The sequence below is a fragment of the Pavona decussata genome, unplaced genomic scaffold (assembly GCF_977016875.1).
Source record: "Pavona decussata unplaced genomic scaffold, jaPavDecu1.1 SCAFFOLD_202, whole genome shotgun sequence".
Lineage (NCBI taxonomy): Eukaryota > Metazoa > Cnidaria > Anthozoa > Scleractinia > Agariciidae > Pavona > Pavona decussata.
In genome coordinates this window covers 2,869,145-2,888,447 of record NW_028145610.1, presented here as the reverse complement: position 1 = coordinate 2,888,447, position 19,303 = coordinate 2,869,145, and the positions used below count along the sequence as shown (strand labels likewise).

General features: G+C 37.9%; 4 protein-coding genes and 1 pseudogene across 8 annotated transcripts in view; 3 read left to right on the top strand and 2 right to left on the bottom strand.

Moving 5' to 3' along the window:
• The window catches only part of LOC146461128 (uncharacterized), a 170,897-nt pseudogene that overhangs the window by 33,502 nt on the left and 118,092 nt on the right, over positions 1 to 19,303 (bottom strand). The gene's annotated exons all lie outside the window — the stretch shown is intronic.
• Positions 1 to 19,303, bottom strand: part of LOC146461132 (uncharacterized) — a 303,232-nt gene that overhangs the window by 201,186 nt on the left and 82,743 nt on the right. The window lies entirely within an intron of this gene.
• On the top strand, positions 988 to 6,225 carry LOC146461136 (calcium-responsive transcription factor-like). The gene is made up of 5 exons (XM_085087434.1): positions 988 to 1,893; positions 3,450 to 3,601; positions 3,718 to 3,828; positions 4,200 to 4,346; positions 4,692 to 6,225. Exons 1-5 carry the CDS (start codon positions 1,611 to 1,613, stop codon positions 5,055 to 5,057), a joined length of 1,059 nt encoding a protein of 352 aa, XP_084943560.1. The 5' UTR covers positions 988 to 1,610; the 3' UTR covers positions 5,058 to 6,225.
• On the top strand, positions 6,234 to 11,666 carry LOC146461135 (uncharacterized). Its single transcript, XM_085087290.1, has 2 exons — positions 6,234 to 6,695; positions 7,326 to 11,666. Exons 1-2 carry the CDS (start codon positions 6,649 to 6,651, stop codon positions 9,670 to 9,672), a joined length of 2,394 nt encoding a protein of 797 aa, XP_084943416.1. The 5' UTR covers positions 6,234 to 6,648; the 3' UTR covers positions 9,673 to 11,666.
• Positions 11,990 to 19,303, top strand: part of LOC146461131 (3'-5' exoribonuclease HELZ2-like) — a 92,543-nt gene continuing 85,229 nt past the window's right edge. For 2 of the 4 annotated variants that reach the window (XM_085087405.1, XM_085087402.1), the window contains exon 1: positions 11,990 to 12,121. The gene's annotated coding sequence lies outside the window, so the exon portion shown is untranslated. Of the gene's footprint in view, positions 12,122 to 13,867; positions 14,025 to 19,303 lie in introns of those variants that run through there. The other 2 variants (XM_085087406.1, XM_085087403.1) reach the window with 2 other exon arrangements.

The following is a 19,303-nucleotide window of genomic DNA, read 5'->3' as shown; positions in this document are numbered from 1 at the left end:
GCGGAAAGGATCACAAGATCGAATGTGTTGAGGTTGCACCCCACTGGCAGTAGGGAAACCTCTAGTTTGCTTTCACAATCTCGAGGTAAAAGTAACAACTATTTGTTGCTTAGGATTGGGTCGGGCTGTTCACGTTAGTGATGTTCATTTCTAGGAAAATCTACCCAGAGGCACATCCAAGTATTTCCGAAAAATTTTGCAGGAAAGTATTGCCTAAATATGTCCTGCAGTTCCGCGAGTAGAATCTTACCGAGCGCAAGGGCCGAGGTCGTGGCAGTGCCCTCGGTCCGTACAAAAACGACCGAGGGCCAATATTTCCCAGTACGGCTCGAGCAAGCTTGTTTATGTTTTTTTTTGTGCTAAAACGGACTTCCGCTCACTTGAATTCAAAGGGCTCCCACCGTGACGTTACCCAGAAAGAACAAACTACGGTACCACGAGATTATAAACAAGACTTCGACAACGATTTTTAACGGAATTTGACGAATATCTTAACAGCTGCAGGTTGTTTTTGGAATCACAAAACGTTTCGTCGACCCCCAAAAATTTACTAGCGCATCATAAAGTATGATTCAATAAAAAGGTTGCTGTGAAAATCAATTCAAGCTTTAAGAAGCAGCATTATAAATTCAATCGTCCTCATCGATCGCTCTCATATCTGGCTTGGAAACCGAAGTGTAGGGATAATAACCCCCACACAGTTCTTTCAAGTGCAACTGGATTGGAGTCGCCGAATTCTTCTAGTCTCAAAAAGAGCATAGTATAGTTATTAACTACTCAAGAATACCTTCGAGAATTATATCAGGATTGTGTTTCTTACTCGCGTAATAAATAAATGAAAACTTTATTCCTGTGCAGCCAGCTTTTCTCGTGTATCAGAGAAAATAATTGACAAAATGTCCTATTTTAGGGACAGCCGTCACGCTAGTATTGCAAACGGTTTCTGAAGGAGTCACGTTTACTTGACGACAAAGGTTAACACTCATCTCCATACTCCAAAATGACATGACATCATCCCCGATCGCGTTTAAGTCTTCGGCTGTGTTCGTCGTCTCGCTTTCGTGTGGCAATCGCTTGAGGCCTCCCAGAAGCGGCCAAATCGAGATTCTAGACCAAGAGTTAATGGATTTTTGGTCAGCTTTAGCTGTTCCTGAAGCAGTTATCGCAATTTTCTCCTATAGCACATAATTCCTACGTTTCTGCGCCGTGTTTACATAGTATTTTTTGTGTGAGGCGGCTGTGCGATCCATTTTAAATTGAGACAATAATTATTTACAGCTTCTAGATGAAGGTAATAAAATTACAATTCCAAAAGTCAACTTCTGTTGTAGAAATATAAACGTCGGAATTTATATGTGCGGTTCGTCATTTTTGAAGTATGGAATCGTGTCCATATACGAAACTGACGTGCTCGGCTGTTTTCGCTAATTCCCGAAGACTTGTACGACTGTATCCCGAAAACACGAAGTACGTCTTCCCGCGACTGCGAGGCATTACGGAATTCTTTTCGCGGGTAATTCGAAAACAATGGTCCGACTTGCAGACAATTAAGTTTTGTAAGTCGTTTTGCATTTTTTTTTAAGTGCTCTACCCGGCTCTACGCATTTGTCATGAATGAAATGAATCTCTTGAGTCCAGAACCCTTAGAGGAGACAAACAGCTCTCTCAGTGACAGAGAAGATGCCGGTGAAATCGACTCAAGGTTAAACTTCTCGAACACGAATGATGCAGTCCCTGCATACACGTGGCAGGAGCTTTTCAAATATTCTTCAAGCGAGTACACCGGTTTTGTTGAGTCGATAGAGACAGCTTTTGATTTAATGAAGAAGTACGAGCTAGAAACTACATCAAAATTTTCTTCTTATAAATCAGACCAAATCTTTGGACGTAGAGGTAAGCTATACTTAGGGAGAGGGCCCTATAGATAAAAGGGGTTTTAATGGGAACTGGGATTAGCCCTGTCCACTGTAAAATAGGATTTGAGTCACTGGGAGTAGAATATTATGACCATGCATTTTTGCTTCTTGGTTAAGGGGATGGTTTAGGTCGATTAAATCATGGTAGGGTCGGCGCAATTTGAAGTGCATCCTGGTGGAGGGAGGGTCATTGGAGTGCCAAGATAGTAGTAGGGAGGGGAAGCTGTTACATAAGTTTTGTCATTTCATGTAGAACCCTGAATTCAACTCTTCATGGTCACTCATTTGACAACTTCATCGAAAGTGGGTCATTGAAATTCCGTGGGTCTCCATGAAAGAGACTTTTTGATATGAACATAATCTCCATGGGTTACTAAAACTTCAATTGAATTGTCTTGATAGTGTGAGCTCAGATTTTGTTTGCCTTGGAGATAAAGGCATGAAAATGTTATCCAAGTGAATTTGGAAAGTCAATAATAGCAAACTTTAAGCAAAGTAACTAGTTAACTAACAAAAAAATAAACAAACAAATTATACATGCATGCATACCTCCTCCTCCTCCTACTACTACTACTGCTACTCCCCTCTCCCCCCTAGCATGACAAGGGAGGCACTATTGTCTGTCAAATCAGAAAGAACTATGAATGTGCAGTTCCAGAAAATACCAATAGCCGCCTGATAGAAGGGCATTGTAAATTCAAATGCAGCAAAAAAAACAACAACAACAACAACAACAAGGTGTATGATAATAAGCTGGACTTTTCAGTGATTTGGGGTGAGCGAGGGTCAAACCAAAAAAAAAATTTTCTGGTATGGATCCTTTCAGAGTTTACATTTAGGCATACATTGTCGGGGGGGGGGGGGGGGGGGTACTCCATATAATGGCCTATACGGGGACGCTCCACCTGAAAGGGTTACCTTTTTCACACGTCAGGTATATGAAAGGGTAGGGATTTCACAAGTCCAAGTATATGAAAGTTTAAGGAAATCTGTCATTTAGGTGTTTAAAAGGGCCTTCATTCTAAGGGTTAAAAAGGGGATGCAGTGTTCTTAAATAGGTTTGTGAAAGGGGTACTATTTTCCAATGGAATGTTTTCGAAAGGGGTACCATTTGTCAATGGAAGGTATACGAAAGGGGTACCTTTTCTACCAAAAATGGTATATAAAACGGTAAGGGGTCGAACCTTGGGGCGGAGCCTCCCTGTATTAAATATTTTCTAGTACCCCCACCCCCCCACCCGGTACATTCTACACTTTTTTACAAGGCTGAAATCATAAGGAAAAAGCAGAGAAGAGGGCACCCCACCCCCCATCCCAACTCCCATTAAAGGCTCACCTCCACTGAATGTACTCACCAATCACACTGGGAATTGCAGTGAACTTGACCAAGAAAAAAAGAAGAAATGATTTAATTTATGTTACATGTAAGTAAATATCTGTCACTGCTCTTTTCTTTACCAATATAGAATAAATTATTCTATAACCTATCAATAGATAGTAATAAACTAAATTATCTGGTCCTTCCTTTGACAGATCCATTCAGTAAGACAAGAAAAATCTATTTTAACACAGACAAAGTGGTATTTGATGGAGTACCATTCATGGTAATTGGCTCCAAGATCTATGACTGCCAACATGGCCCTGACAGAAAGAAATCTGAGAAGAAGAAAAAATCTCAACAAAAGGTAACTTCTGAGTTCAAGTTAGAAATGGAGCATGAATGTCATTAAGTTGCACTTAGAATGAGCCTCACATAAGGGAAGGGGCAATAAACCAATTGTCAAATAAATGTATTTTTCAGGAAAATGATCATTCATTCAAAGGAAGGAGGTTTTTGCATCAAGACACTATCAAGTTTGGCTGCCCTGCTCAGATAGTAATGTCAGAAGTTATAAGGTTTCCAGGTTACAAGGTAATTAAATATGTCCTTAAATAATTACAAGTAGAATAGAGTATACATAGTCCTCTGTCCTGAGGTGGTGAAGGGACAGGGGAAGGTAGAAAAGTGGATAAAAATCACATTCACAAACCAGTTTTTGGGTAAAAACTCCAGTCTTTTAGAGGCACTTTTTCATCACTTTATTGTCCACTTTCAAGCCCAGATTTGAGATATATATATACCCCAGAGTTTATTTCCCACCCACTGCAAAACTGAATTATAATTCCCAGTTGTACATTACTTGTCATTAACTGGCAACGAAGTAAAATAAAAATGACCTGCCCAGACCACCCATACAGACTATGAGTATCCGTCAATCCCGTTTTTTGTTTCTTTTTGTGCAGGTTACAGATGACACAGAGCGGCTCAGGAGAGACATGTCAGTCAAACTTAGAAGTGACATCCAAAATGGGGAGCGGCCTAAATTTGATCGAAGGATCTACATCACCTTACCCAAGGAGAAGGATCATAAGGAGCATGTTATTGGAGAGGTTTGTTATCTATCAAAGTCATTAATTTAATAATTAATATTATTTTGTAGTTTATTTATTTATTTATTTATTTTTGTGTGAGTGCATTTGGTACAAATATGCACTTTGAGGCACATTTCCTCACAGTGACCCATTACCACAGTACCAGCACTATACAATATTATTGCTTTTAGGATCTCCTAAATAAGTAAGATTTCATACTTCAGAATTTAACTCTGGATAGTTCAAAATAGAATTTTCATTTTTTTTCAACTATGGCAATACTATTGTATAATTTGATTGTTTAAAAATACCTCCACAAAAGATCTGACAAAAATTCCACAAAATTATTGCCTTTTTCACTAGGTTGGTGGTATGCTGCAGCCGATTGACAAGAGGCTTGTGGATAAAATCCAAATGCTTGTTGGTGAGGGTGTGAAAAAGGTTGATGAAATGAAAAGACACCTCCGACACTTTGTCAAGACTGACCTTTTTGCAGGCCAGACTGCCCCCCCCCCCCCCCCCTATCACCAACAGGCGCTATTATCCCAAAGATGTGGATGTAAGAAACCACATTTACAAAGCAACAGTGAAACAGATGCTATCGAAGATAGACCAAGAAAATCTCGAGAAGAAAATCCAGAATTGGACGGCAGAAAATTCACAGGATTTGTTTCTCTTCAGGCCTTGCTCCCTTTCCCATGTGGAGGCAAATCCTTGAGAGGAAACTGAAAAAGATGGCAATATTGAAGCTAATGTGACACAGAAATTGTTGTTTGCTCATCAAACAGCTTGGCAGACTGGCGCCTAATGAGCCGTTATGGTAACGAAATAACCCTCCTGGATGCTACCTACAAAACAATGCGGTATGAGCTTCCACTTTTCTTTCTTGTGGTGAAGACCAATGTCAATTTTGTGGTGGTAGGCTCTTTTATCATCCAAAACGAAACGACCGCATCCATAGAGGAAGCACTCAACATCTTTCGTACATGGAACCCCACCTGGAGTCCCCAGTTCTTCATGACAGACTTCTGCCACGAAGAAATCAATGCCATAGAGTCCACTTTTGAAGGTTTGAACAAATAAAAATAATGTTACACACTCTTTGTTTTAGGTTTTCACAATTTCGATTTTGCTAAGTATTTGCTTGCTTCTGGAATTGATTTTAGTTGCTATGTATTTGGCAATGAGGGTAGTAAATACTAAAGGCTGTATATATTGTGTGTGCTTGTACCTTATGTATACCGTACATGTAGTAGAATAAATAAAAAGATATTAGCACACTCATACTATTTCCAAGATTACCCAACACTTTTAATCTACCCTGTTGTAACACACAAAATATACGGAGATACAAACTACAACTCATTAATGTTCCCTTAAAAGAACCAAATGATTTGGCCTAGCAATTTTATTTATTATACATTGTAAAGTACAGCTGTGTGTGTAGGATACTCACTGAAAGATCAACTAACATATGTTGTGGTGAACACAGGTTTGTGGGGAAGCAATTTGATGTACATGTCATATTCCTAACAACATGCTGATGCACAAGAATGCCAATCTACCTTTTTCCTTGACATCTGCTCAAAAGCAATAACTATTAAAATGTTCATCCCTACAGGTACAATAACTTATATCTGTGACTTTCATCGCGAGCAGTGCTGGGAATGATGGCTTCGCAAAGCAGATAATGGCTTAAATGACAAAAGGGACGAGGTCCTTTCTCTACTTCGCAATGTTGCAAAGTCCACTACAGAAGCTGCCTTTGACGACAATCTGAAGTCCTTAAAGACCAGTGACGTGTGGCTCAGTAGTCCTCGCTTGCAGAATTGGTTTGAGAAAACATGGCTGGTAGAGGCCAAGGTACAGTGGACCAGTTACACCAATATACAAGAAATCTGCAAATATTAATAGGAAAGTGTGATTGACCAGTAAGTGTCTTTGTAAAAAAAAGGCTCTACATGGCACATGAACTAATCCTGCAAATTATGCCACAGTGGCAAGGAGTGTTGCTACTGCAGCAGCATTATGCAATATATTGACATGTGTTTAACAAGGAAGGGGTAAAAATACATCATGTACGGTCATCCTCTTTGAAAATTAACTGTCCCTAAATGTAAGTCAATACATGTCACTGTAATAAAGTTTCTAGACACCACTAAAAATCACTTCATTTTTACCTGACTTGCAGCGATGGGTTTGGGCATATCGACAAGAGAGATTCCTAAAGAATGTCAATACTAACAATGGTATTGAGCGGCAAAACGAATCTTTCAAGTACCAGTACCTAAAAGATTGCAACAAGAGTAGCCTCAGTGGCATGATTGCAATCCTTGTTGAAGAATTTCTGCCAGAGAAATATCAAAGGTAACTAAAGGCAAAATTCACAAATATTGTTTTCTATAAAAAAGAGCATTGTATTGAACAGTGTATGCACTGTACATGTACTTGTGAATTGTTTAGCACCATTCGAGTCCCAGGTACTCAACTGTGTATCACAGATGTCACAATATTACTGGTAGCCAAAGGGTAAGTAGAAACACAGAACACTGTGCTGAAATAGGCTTCTATACAGTAACTGCAAACTGTGGGAGCAGTGCAGCACACATGTAATGCGACAGAAATGAATGAAATCATTTTTTGAGTGCCGTGAGGACTACTGTGCTACTAGTTCCCCGGCTTACTAGGCATGTGAAGGAAATGTGGACTGCCGAGGACAAACAAAAGTCTTGTGTTCAAATCCCGCTGAGATCAAAGATTTTTCTTTGACTTCAACAATGCACATTATTTTACTTCAAAGGGCTAGTAGGCCCAGGGAACTGGTAGGACAGTAGTGCTCATGGCACCAAACAAATATACTTCATTCCATTTCTATTCTATACAGTAACCTGTTTAACATCCACATCCCAGTTATCACATTAGAATCAGATTACAAAGTTATCATCAGGAAACCAACATTAAATCCAGAATAGCTTACTTATGTACTTGGAATTATAGGTATATGGAACTCAATACAAGGTACAGCAATAGCTACAGGCGTTACAACAAGCTTATCCCTCAGTACCTGCAGAATAAACCACGGAAATTCCTCAACCACTGCATGGAGCGCATAACTTCAGCTTTGGATATCAAAGAAGAGCACATCAAGGAGGGGGAGAACAAAGGAGAGTTCCACATTAGGTCAACCACTTGTAACAACACCTGGTATGACCTTTCCTTTGGTGGTGACAAAATGATGCCCAAATGCCCATGCACAGATTTCACTCGCACAGGTCTACCATGCAAACACTTTTTTGCTGTTTTCGAACACAGTAAAGAGTGGAAGTGGGATGCACTTCCAGAGAGGTACCGTGAAAATTCGCATGTCTCCCTTGACAATGCTATTGTTTTTGGAAATGCAGATTATGATGAGTTCCCCATCTCAGAGGGTCAGACTGACCCTCAACAGCCAATAGTACCACAACCAAAAGCACAACCAAGGATGGCAAAAGAAAGTCAATTAATGCATGAGGCAATGAAATGCCGCGAGACTATGAAAGAAATTACATCCTTGACATACAATGTTGTAGACGTAAATGCTCTTCAAGAACTAGGCAGCTCGTTGAAAGCACTTAAGGATAAGTTCTCTTCTTTCCAGCCAACCGATGAGAAGGGAAATGTTTCAGAGAAATATGCCAATGAAAAACAGAACAATGAAAGGCCAAGCAAAGAATACCTGCCACTGCCACAAAGACGCAAAAGAAATGCATTTACCAACCGAGTTGGACAGTATGCTTCAACAATGAGAAGCCAGTACTATGTCAATGTTCCAGTGGATGGAAACATCTTCATAAAGAAAAGAAAAAAACAGCCAAAGAAGTCTGTGCCAGGCAAGAAACAACATCAACAGCTAATAAAGCAGCACATTGTCCAACAACAACCTTACAGAAAAAGGCAAGCCTTACAGAACAAGGCCAATGAAGCTAACGTACTGTCTTCACCAAAGAAAAGAAGACATGATGATCAACTACCTCCTGATCAACTACCAGCTGAACAACTACCTCCTGATCAACAAATACCAGCTGATCAACTACCAGCTGATCAACTACCAGCTGATCAACTACCAGCTGATCAACTACCTCCTGATCAACTACCTCCTGATCAACTACCAGCTGATCAACTACCTCCTGATCAACTACCTCCTGATCAACTACCAGCTGATCAACTACCTCCTGATCAACTACCAGCTGATCAACTACTACCAGCTGATCAACTACCAGCTGATCAACTACCAGCTGAACTACCTCCTGATCAACTACCAGCTGATCAACTACCTCCTGATCAACTACCAGCTGATCAACTACCTCCTTCAGATGCACATAACGCTCCTGATAGAAAATCATGGAAATGTCTCACAGATCCTGAACCAAATGGAATTGACAAGAATGACCAAGTGTGTCCAGCTGAAAATCCTGTTCATAAAGGACATGACATTATAATTATGAAAGATGACAAGAAGACTTCTTCTTCTCCTCCTCCTCCAGTCACACAAGTAATCAATGACAACTCACCTGATCCAAAATCATGGGTGAAGCTTATGGACCCTCAAACCAACATAAGCTTTGTTCTCTACCAAGATGCTAGAGACAACATCTTGAAGAAAACACACTGGTTGTTTGACTCTGAAATCCATGCAGGACAGATCCTGTTAAAAGAAAAATTTCCTTTTGTGGATGGTCTGTGCGACCCAGCAGTTAAGGGGGAGTTAGTGGTCCCAGCTTTAAGTGAACTTGTGCAAGTCATTAATACTGGCTCACACTGGGTATGCCTAAGTACCATATCTTCAATCCCTGGAAGCGTCAAGATATATGACAGCCTATTCATTAGACCAAATCCAATCGCCATAGATCATTCCTGCCGTTTGCTGATGCATACAGGAAATCAAGTAACATTTGTAAATGAGAAAATTCAAAAACAAACAAACACAAATGACTGTGGTTTGTTTGCCCTGGCATTTGCCACTGATCTCTGCCATGGAAGAGACCCTGTTAGTCAATGCTACGACCCACAACACATGCGTGACCACTATGTCCACTGCCTAGATTCACAGGAGATTGTGCCTTTTCCAAAAACATCAAGAAGGGTGCCTTTCCATATCACCAACAGAAAGACAACAGTGGCCATCTACTGTGTTTGCAGACTACCCAACGACAAGCAGGAGTATGTCCAGTGCTTTCAGTGTGATGGCTGGTACCACCTAACGTGTGTCAACATTCCAGAGTGGGTACTGAATACCAATAGGAGGTGGAGGTGTGACACGTGTAGGTGCAACAATGCGAAAAAACCAAATCTGAGTAAGCAATAGCCCACTCCAAGCCAAGCACTCAAGTTACAAATGATGCTGGCCTAAACATTTCGATTGTTGACAGTTTACAACATACATGTAAGAACGAGAATGAGGTATTAATCAGTAAGTGACACAGGGATACTCGGAAAAAAAGTCTGAGTGCTCCTATCAATCAGGAGTTGAACCAAAGAGTCCTTCCTGTTACTAGTTTGGATGCTCTACCACTGAGCTACAGGAGACTCTTGGGAGCTAAGGCCATTAAGTACGGTGCCTACTATTGTTACTGCGCATATGTTCTGCACATCTCGAGATATTCGGGTTTCCTATGGGTGGTGCCTACTAATACAGGGATAATTTTGCGCGGTTTAAAACTATACAGAGAAAGCAGAACTTAGCAAGTGCTTTTGGTATCTCAAAAGAAAATTGGGGTAGCCATGCATTTTTCAGACATAATTAAGCTTTAATTCAGGGAAAAAATCCCATACATTCCTTCATATTTTGGCGCTTTGTAGAGGTATTATGGCTTATTTATCTCTGAAAAATGCATGGTGACCCCCAATTTTCCTTTTGGATTCCAAGAGGCCTTGCTAAGATCTGCTCCCGCATAGTCATAAGCCGCACAAAAATACTTCGGTATCAGTAGGCACCGTCCTTAAGCTAGGTTCATGGGACAAACATCCTGCATACTGCTAGGATTGGAATGTCAATGTGTGGCATATATGCCATGGAATAATTAATGCGATGGAATATGTTAAGGCTGGTGAATAAATGAGAATGATGTATTACTCAGTATTACTCGATTATAGGACTTCTTAGAAAGTTTTACTTTTATATACTTGTGATCAAACCCAGTCACAGTGAGCAATATTAATTTTCAAATGGAGTAATTTTGATATATTAAAATTCTTACTTGGCTAAGAGGCTTAGGGGAGTAAAACAATAGGATATTGTTAACACTGCCTATGAAGAAAGTAACATGTTACTTTGTTCTGTTACTTAAGATAGTTTTTTCTTAATTTAATCGATTCCTTAAAACATGTGATCACACCTACACCTATGTGTATGGTCTTGTCATATTTTTGCTATGAAAAGTCTGATGCACAACTAAACATTACACCTTTGTCACACCATTCAAGTGTTATATGATCACATTTGGTGTATGATCACACAAATAATTATTTTTGCATGGTTCAGAGTTGGAAATAAAACATGAGTTTCATGTGTATAGGGGATTGACTCCCCCCCAGACAAAATAATAATTATTATAACTACCTGATCTACAGCTTACATAAAAGGTTTTATAAGCCACAAATAAATATTTCAGAGACAAAAACGGCTCTTTTAGGAGCCTAAAAACAGCTTTTCAGCAAACCCTTTGGAGCTTTACAAAGTTAAGGAAGGCCTCTGATCAAGCTCACACTTATTGTTCAGTAGTATGACATTACAACACATGGCTGTGATATATAGTAAGCTTAATATGTTATTATTATAATAATTATTATAATTCTTATGACGTATAAATTTAATATATTAAATATATTTATGTACTGTTGATGTAAGATGTTTTCTTTGTTCAATTATAAATTTTCGTAATGAGCCTGGCTAATAATTAAAATCAAATATCGTGCAATGACATTATTATTGTGATAATTAGGAATGATATGATCAACAAAATTACTAAATGAGAAATATCAGCACCTGTCTGTATGAGTAATGGAAAATTATGACCCATTCTGTAGTTTCTCTGTTACTATGGTAATAGCATACGCCACTTAAAACACATACATTATTATCAATATGTTATTTTGCACAATTTTGGCTTGAAATCACGTTGGTCATTTTGACTGATGGAACATTCCATACGTCAGAACGACGTTCTCAAATTAAAGTCTAATTCAACGGTAGCAACAGCAGTAACAAACCCGTCACACCATATAACCTACCAATAATGTGCAAAGCAATTTAAATTTACGACAACATGACAAAAAAAAAAAAGAAAAGAAAAGAAAACGAGAGCTTACAGTCACATTTGTCAAACTCCACGACCAGTTGATATCGCTGGATTCTTGCATTTCCGGGCCGGGTGCACGAAAAAATATCTCGCAAGGACCCCTTGCATTGTATTTTCTCTCATTTATAGTTAAAATTTCAGTACTTCTTGAGGAGCTTCCAAAGTAAACTGCTTACGGCTTAGAGAAGATAAATTATAATTTGAGCGGTACCGTCCGCCATCTTTGTTTGCCCGACGAAAATCCGAAGACTCAAACGCGATCGGGAATGACGTCATGTCATTTTGGAGTATGGAGATGAGTGTTAACCGACGACAAACTCTCACCATGCCTCCTCGAAATAGTTTGCGGTCCGTAGACACCCGCCGTGTTTGAGGTTTTCTAGCACACACTGTACCTCGTCCACTTTATCATGTATGAGTGAACTTCTTTTCAAGATTCGATGTCCGATTTATAAGGTATTACAGGTTTGTTCGTTTGTTTAGCTATCCGTAATTTTACTTCTGCACAATGTTCCTTCTATATCCGTTAACTGAAGTATAATTTTGTCGACCGCTTGTAATTAATCCATTGTAAGCAAAGTCTGCAACACACGCGGAACTCGGTATGCTGATTAACACTTTCACGCTTACTGTAGAAACGGTTTTACTGATGTAGTACTAATCATGGTGCAGTGTGAACTGAAACAAATTCGTTCGCCTTACAGTCGTCTTGTTTTCGTAGCTCGACGTCTATCAGTCTTAGACTAGTCATTACCTCTGAGTGATCTCGCTACGTATTTACACCGTTGGGATAGTCTATCTATCTCAAGGGTAACGATCGTTTTTATTCAGAATTTGTTCACTTACATCGGCTAAGATTGCTACTGATTGGAAAGACTCTTTGCAAAAGGCCTACCGCGGTTAACATCAAGCAACAGATAAGGCCAAAAATGTTCGACATCAAACTGATATTTAATTACAAAATGGACGACTTGTGAAAACAACGCCCGTAGCCGCTTTATTTTTTTAATAAAAGCTTAATATATTTAATTATTATAAGAATTCGCATAATCGAGCTTTGCTTTCACTTCTGCGTACAAGTAAGGGACGATATATTTTGCGACAAAGCAAACGGTTGATTGTCGACAATGCATATGTTTGCACTAAAAATTGAATAATTGTATTTATTATAGCCTTCAACGCCAAGTAATATCATCTCCAGTACACTGCGACAACCGGCTCGAGTTCGACACCTTCTATCCATAGAACGCGTGTTGTGAAAATTTGTAAAAAATGTGAAAGAAAACCAAGAGCAGCATAACAAAGGATAACTCGGATTAATATTAATCAAATTAATATTAATCCCAATGATTATTATATAATCCTGTAAAAGATTATTAAAATCCTTTACTGAGGGTTTGAGCCATGCCTTAATCAATAAGGATTAATATCAATCTTACGAAAGATTAATATTAATCTGATTAATATTGATATTAGTCTGATAAATATTTATCCTACATAGGATTACTATTAATCCTATGTAGCATTAATATTATTCTTACCTAGGATTAATCTTTCTCCAAAGCTTCCGAAGACTGACATTATTTAATGATGTAAGGCATCCTTATCACTATCTTATGCATTCTTGGACCCTTTTGTTTGGATCTAAATAGAAGAATCGTTATATATACATATTAAATTTTTTATATTAGTTGATTTTCAGAACTGCTGTCAGTGTACTCAATAGAAAAACTAAAGTATAAATAGATTAAGACAGTCTGGTCAAGTGAAGATTTTACTTAGTATATTTATTACTATATAGTTTGGTATCGCACAAACTGTACGAAACTATATGGTAATTAATATGCCAAGTCAAATCTTTAGTTAACCAGACGGTCTTAATTTATTTATTTTTTTATATGCGTTAAAAAAAGGTAAAAAAAAAATGCGCTGTTGAAAAAAGTGAAAATGCACTAATAATAATCGATAACAAGAGGATATATCAAAAAAGTATATAGTTTGCTGTTAATAGACGAAAACACACCAAGTTTTTAACTATATTATCAAATACATTTAATTGCGTTACCTCACATGAACAGGAAGTCGCAATTCTCGGAAAACAGGAAGTCGATGATGTAACACATTAGGGACTTTCCCTGCCATTTTTTAACCAATCACAAATTGGCTCACGCGTCTTGCATTTAATTAATCCCTGAGACAATAATTCGTAAACTATCTGGAAGGGCTTCATTTATGTCCGTACGGAAAACTGTTGATACCATTTTCATGTATGTAACGTTTATTGTCGAAACAAGGCAATGAAACTTGGTTAAGCTGATAGCTTCTAAGATGATGGTTATCACTTCGAATGGTTTTCATGGTATGAGACATTTGTTTGTTATTGAAAAGCATTTGTTTATAATCTTGATGTTTGATATGATTTTTTGATTACCGTTTTCTTGATTCCCTTTGCTTTCTTCTCACATTTGTATACTTTTTTAATACATTTGATAACTTTCCGTTTTTCTTTATTAACACAACTGATTAATTTTTTAACATTTTCGTCTTATATAGCTATACATTTTTTATCTCAGTCCAATGAATTCTACAATTGGTGTACCAGTGGCTTCGTCCTTAAATTTACCGATTAATTTTTTTATTGGTTTTGTCTAAGTACACGGACTCTTCTGGAAAATTATTGTTGTCAAATTTGTCTTTATCGTTCCAAAAGTCTTGATAAACATCTTCAGCTTCGATTTCATGCAAAAGGCTATCATTATCTGTTAATAGTAATTTTGCTTTATCAGTATATTTTAGTTTAATGTAATTATAATGAAAATCATACATTAAAGTTTTAGAAAGATCGAGAATACACATACCGACATATGCAGGTTTTGTATAGCAATCGGGTTTTTGTTAATAATATTACAATAATTTTTATAGCTTATTTTTATCAGTTACAAGTCTTACATCTACTCTGTTACGAAAAATTGTTGCGTGACTGTATGCTTATTTAGTCTAGAATATTCTTGCATATTTAATAAGTTTTGCATCATAGTGACTCAGCAGTTTCTGAAGCCGTTTGCGTATGATCCTGTAAATAGATTTATATTGTAATGTTACTTTATTTAGTTGCGCCGGAAAGTTCTAGAATCTTACGCTCATTAGTATATAAGCAAATCGGTTTAACTTTTAGAGAAGTTGTTGTTTATGAGAAGAGAGTACGTGTTTATTGTAGTGTGACAAAGGTCACGTGTAAAGTTTGGCAGAGGCCGTGTTTATTGAAGTGTGACAGAGGTCGCGTGTATATTTGGCAGAGGCCGTGTTTAATCAAGTGTGACAGAGGACGAACTGTAATTTACAAGCCTAGCGTGTGCTTGTTGTGAAGTTTCGTGTGGAATTTACTACGCTCATTTGGAATAAATAGCCTTGTTGTTGTTCCGACAACCCTGCGTTCTGTTTAGACTTCGAACTATTCGCCACTCACAAAACGAACTCGTAACATACTCTTTTACGTATGTTTTCCATTGTCTTTCCGAATACCCTGTTACTCATGAGTTTAAAAAAAGTCTTTTTCGAATGAATTTTTGGCTTGAGTTCTTTTTTGAGTATTGAAGTCTATATACTGTTTCAACCAAGGAGATTGATTGAACTTAAGTACTCTATGTACCTTTGTCACTTTCAATCCAAGATCTTTGTATAATTGAATATTTTTATAATGGAGTACATATTTTTCTTTGTTTTTCAATATTGGCATTAATTTATTTACTTGTCCGATTGTTATGTTGAATTTGTCTCTTATCTTTTCACAATATTGAGACAGCATACTTTTGTCAACCTCAATTTTTTCAGGAGCAAGTGGGTAGTCATTGTGTAAATCATGTAATTCATGACGATACTCAAAAAATAACTCAGCAATAAATCCTTTATTACCTTCACATTTAGCTAAGTCGATTTTTTTAAATTGCTTTTTCATTTAACCATTTGAATCCAACTGTTGGAAGATATTGACACCTAGCCCAACCATAGAGGTTATTAGCATACCAAATACTGGTGTCTTTTTCTGTAAATTTTTTTTTGCATATGTGAAAACTTTTTGCCTCTCGAAAATCTATTTGGTCCTTTTTTGTCATTGACAAGGATTTATTAAAATGTTTTTTATGTATGCTGTTACAATATTTAACGACTTCTAACATTTTTTCCATAAATGATAAACAGCATTTTCACTTCTGTAGATTCTTAATGGTAGGCTGAATTTATCATTATAACAACAAACTAATTTGAATCCATACCCACGGTCGGTATGCTTTTGATAAGATTCTGTATATGATTTATCATTACTAAGTGTGCATCCATCTACTTTTTCAGTTATTGCTTCGAAATCTGCGTAAACAACAAATGGCACTGGTAATTGTTTATGATAATTTGAAATTTAAGTATATTTTTATTCTTATCAGGCATCTTTACAGCTTGTTGATAATTAATTATTATACAATTACTTTGATGATTGTTTAAAACTTCTTCAGAACTGAAGCATTGTAGACAATACATACAGAGATTTTTGTATTATGGTGTTTAGTTTGTGAAACATAAATTTATTAAAATTTAAACATAAATTTATTTAGACTAGTATCCAGGGGGACGCGGGTTCGATTCCCACTTACGGCATATGTTTTTTCATTCAAAAAGGATCAGTTAGTAGTTCGCTGTCGCTATTTCTTTATTCTACTATTTAATATTATTGTAGCAAAGCGTTGTGTATCCTTTGGATCCTACTAACTTGTGACTACATCGTTGGTATTCCAGCTTCTTTATTCACAGTACTTAACTATTATTTGCTGGTAGCCTATGAATCATCCTCGGATGATCCGATGTATGTCCTGTTCCACGGGGAACCCCGTGGCAAACCAGTTACCTCACTAATTGCTCTGTTGCCAGCAGGGTTGTCGTGATGGTGTAGTGGTTAGCACACCCGACTAGTATCCAGGGGGACGCGGGTTCGATTCCCACTCACGGCATATGTTTTTTCATTCTTTTTTGAGCTAAACGGGTAACTTTCAGTTACTCGGGCGTGAACTGTAAAAGGGTAGTATGTTGTGTGCTTTGCTTGAGGAGGTGACAGTCTTTGGCTTTAAAAAGTAGGTCTTAGGAATGATTTCTTTTCGGCCAACGTGAAATTTCTGCGAATTTGTTACCCAGCCAAAGACTTTTTGTGGTAGAAAAGGGCGCTAACCCTTCCCTTTTCAAATGTTGATTTCAACATCCGGGACTTCAGTTAGTATGGAAAACACTAGCAAGGATGGGCAAGGATTTTCTCTTCTAAGCTATTCGATTATTTTTCACCCTTATAACTGTAGCGTCGTTAGGCTAGTGATCGATTAGTCGAGAAATGCGATTGTGGGTGGTATTTCCGCTCTCGAGTTTCATAAATAGTTTCCTGTAGATGTTCGGACGCCGTGATTCTAGTTCGCGTGCAGCATGCATCTAGTATGAACATAAAAAATCAGTTTGAAACGCTGTCTTTCTCTCAAAAAGCCGATCCTGTTGAAAAAAGCTAGACTTGAGCGATAAAAGACCGGGTTTTGGGCGAGATTTTAGATGCGTAGGCGCGGTTAATCATTGCTAAATTGTGACACATTTTGTAGGAAGTTCACAGGTCATGTTAAGTTCATTTCATGCAGATGTTTTTACTTAGTGTCATGTCTAATTCCAAAGAAAAGCCTCTTTTGTTTTTCTCTCCCATACTATTCTTTGACCTTGCTTAAAATCTTGTGATAAACCCTAATTGAAGTATTGTTAAGGACTAGCATATTCCTTCAGCCTAGAAGGTCTCAAAATGTGCCAATTTCCGGGGACTATGCTTACAAAAATTCAGGTATATATTACAAGAGTATCAGCCGAATTGCAAAGAACGGGTTGATATTCTCGTCTGTGTGATTAATCATGTCGCAGTAAACTGTAGCAATCAAATGCACAGGAGACATTGCCTTTATAATGTGAATTTTTAAGCAAGAAATCGTGTTCTTAATGAGGGCCTTCAAACAAAACCCTAGCAATTGACTGTCATTCATCATATCCTAAAATAACTGGCTTAGTTCAGTCTTTCAGTCCGTCTAGTAACGTCAGATTCATTGCTTGAAAAACAGCTGTGATTTAGACAAGCAGGGCTATAAAAGTGTCCTTGTGTTTTCAACTTCTTTGAACTCAGTTGGATTATACCCTTGTAATAATTATTGAGAGTGTATCAGCCGAATTGCAAAGCACGGGTTGATATTCTCGTCTGCGTTATTAATCATGTCGCAATAAACTGTAGCAATCGAATGCACAGGAGACATTGCCTTTATAATGTGACTTTTTACGCTACAAATTGTGTTCTTAATAAGTGCCTTCAAACAAAACCCTAGCAATTGACTTTCATTCATAATATCCTAAAAAATAACTGGCTTAGTTCAGGATTTCAGTCCGTCTAGTAACGTCAGATTCATTGCTTGAAAAACAACTGTGATTAAAACAAGCAGGGCTATAAAAGTTTCCTCATGTTTTCAACTTCTTTGTGCTCATTTGGGTTGTACCCTTGTAATTTATACCTGGATTTTTGAAAACATGGCTCCAGAAATATTGCCTTGTGTTACTTTCTCTTGTGAGATTTTATTTATTTATTTATTTATTTATTTATTTTTGCATTGTTCTTTGGATTCTAAGTCAATAAGAAGAATGTATAAAGAGTCATTAGCAGATATTTATAAAATCAAAATATTTTTCTCCCCCCCCCCCTCCCTCCCTGTTTTGCTTACCTAGCACCACTCTCTCTCAAACGTCGTCTAACCGCGCAACGATTTGGCTTTGAATTCGGCGCGCGCTCTGAAATCAGAACTAAGTCATTAGACCTAGCGTTTCGTTTGGCTTCCTGAAGCAAAGTTTTCCTGAGGACATCATTAAGTCTAGTGAGGGAAGAAGTCTTACGAGTGCAGTTCCTGCCTCGTCTAATATGCTTGCTACCAGTAGTTCTCAGGGTCCCAAAGGGGGGGGGGGTCCCTGGAGCCCTGGAGCCCTGAAATTTCTCTTGTGGAGCCCGGAGCCCTATCAGTTTACTGACTGGAGCCCTGATCCTTTTTTGGCTGTGGAGCCCGGAGCCCAAAGACATTTTGTGCGGAGCCCGGAGCCCAGCAATTTCAAGTTTGGTCATTCGAGTTCCCAGATTGCATTGATTCTTGATCACCGCCTTTTTGTGTTTTTTTGTGCGTGTTAACGGGCATAAAGAAACAGAATCCGAAGAGAGGACAGTACATAATACAAGTATGCACGGTTATCTCAGTTTGCAATGATATGCAACAACTTATTTAGGGATTTAATGAAAACTTTGTTATAATTGCAGTGAGCGCGATAAAAAACAACTTTATAGTGACCGGACGTTCCTTTAGCAGTTTGCTGGCAGGTATCAGTTACAACAAATTAAAAAAAAAACTTGACAGATCATTTTGGAAATACAAATAATAATTGATGAAGATTAATTCTTGGTTTTCACGTGACGTCACCAAATTCTAGAATTCAAAACTGGGAGGCCTACAAAATTTTTAGCTTCATTCAAGGAAAGATTACCTAGAAATATGTCTGTTCACAAATTCTTAGCTCGATGTCGTGCTTCCTTTTGAAAATAGA

What these genes read in the sequence shown, in the direction of transcription:
- LOC146461135 (XM_085087290.1), top strand. Translation starts at nt 6,649, where the DNA reads ATGATTGCAATCCTTGTTGAAGAATTTCTGCCAGAGAAATATCAAAG. An exon ending in CTGCCAGAGAAATATCAAAG is followed by an intron (nt 6,696 to 7,325) that starts GTAACTAAAGGC and finishes TTGGAATTATAG; the next exon opens with GTATATGGAACTCAATACAA.
- LOC146461136 (XM_085087434.1), top strand. Translation starts at nt 1,611, where the DNA reads ATGAATGAAATGAATCTCTTGAGTCCAGAACCCTTAGAGGAGACAAAC. An exon ending in AGAAAAAATCTCAACAAAAG is followed by an intron (nt 3,602 to 3,717) that starts GTAACTTCTGAG and finishes TGTATTTTTCAG; the next exon opens with GAAAATGATCATTCATTCAA. An exon ending in AGGAGCATGTTATTGGAGAG is followed by an intron (nt 4,347 to 4,691) that starts GTTTGTTATCTA and finishes CTTTTTCACTAG; the next exon opens with GTTGGTGGTATGCTGCAGCC.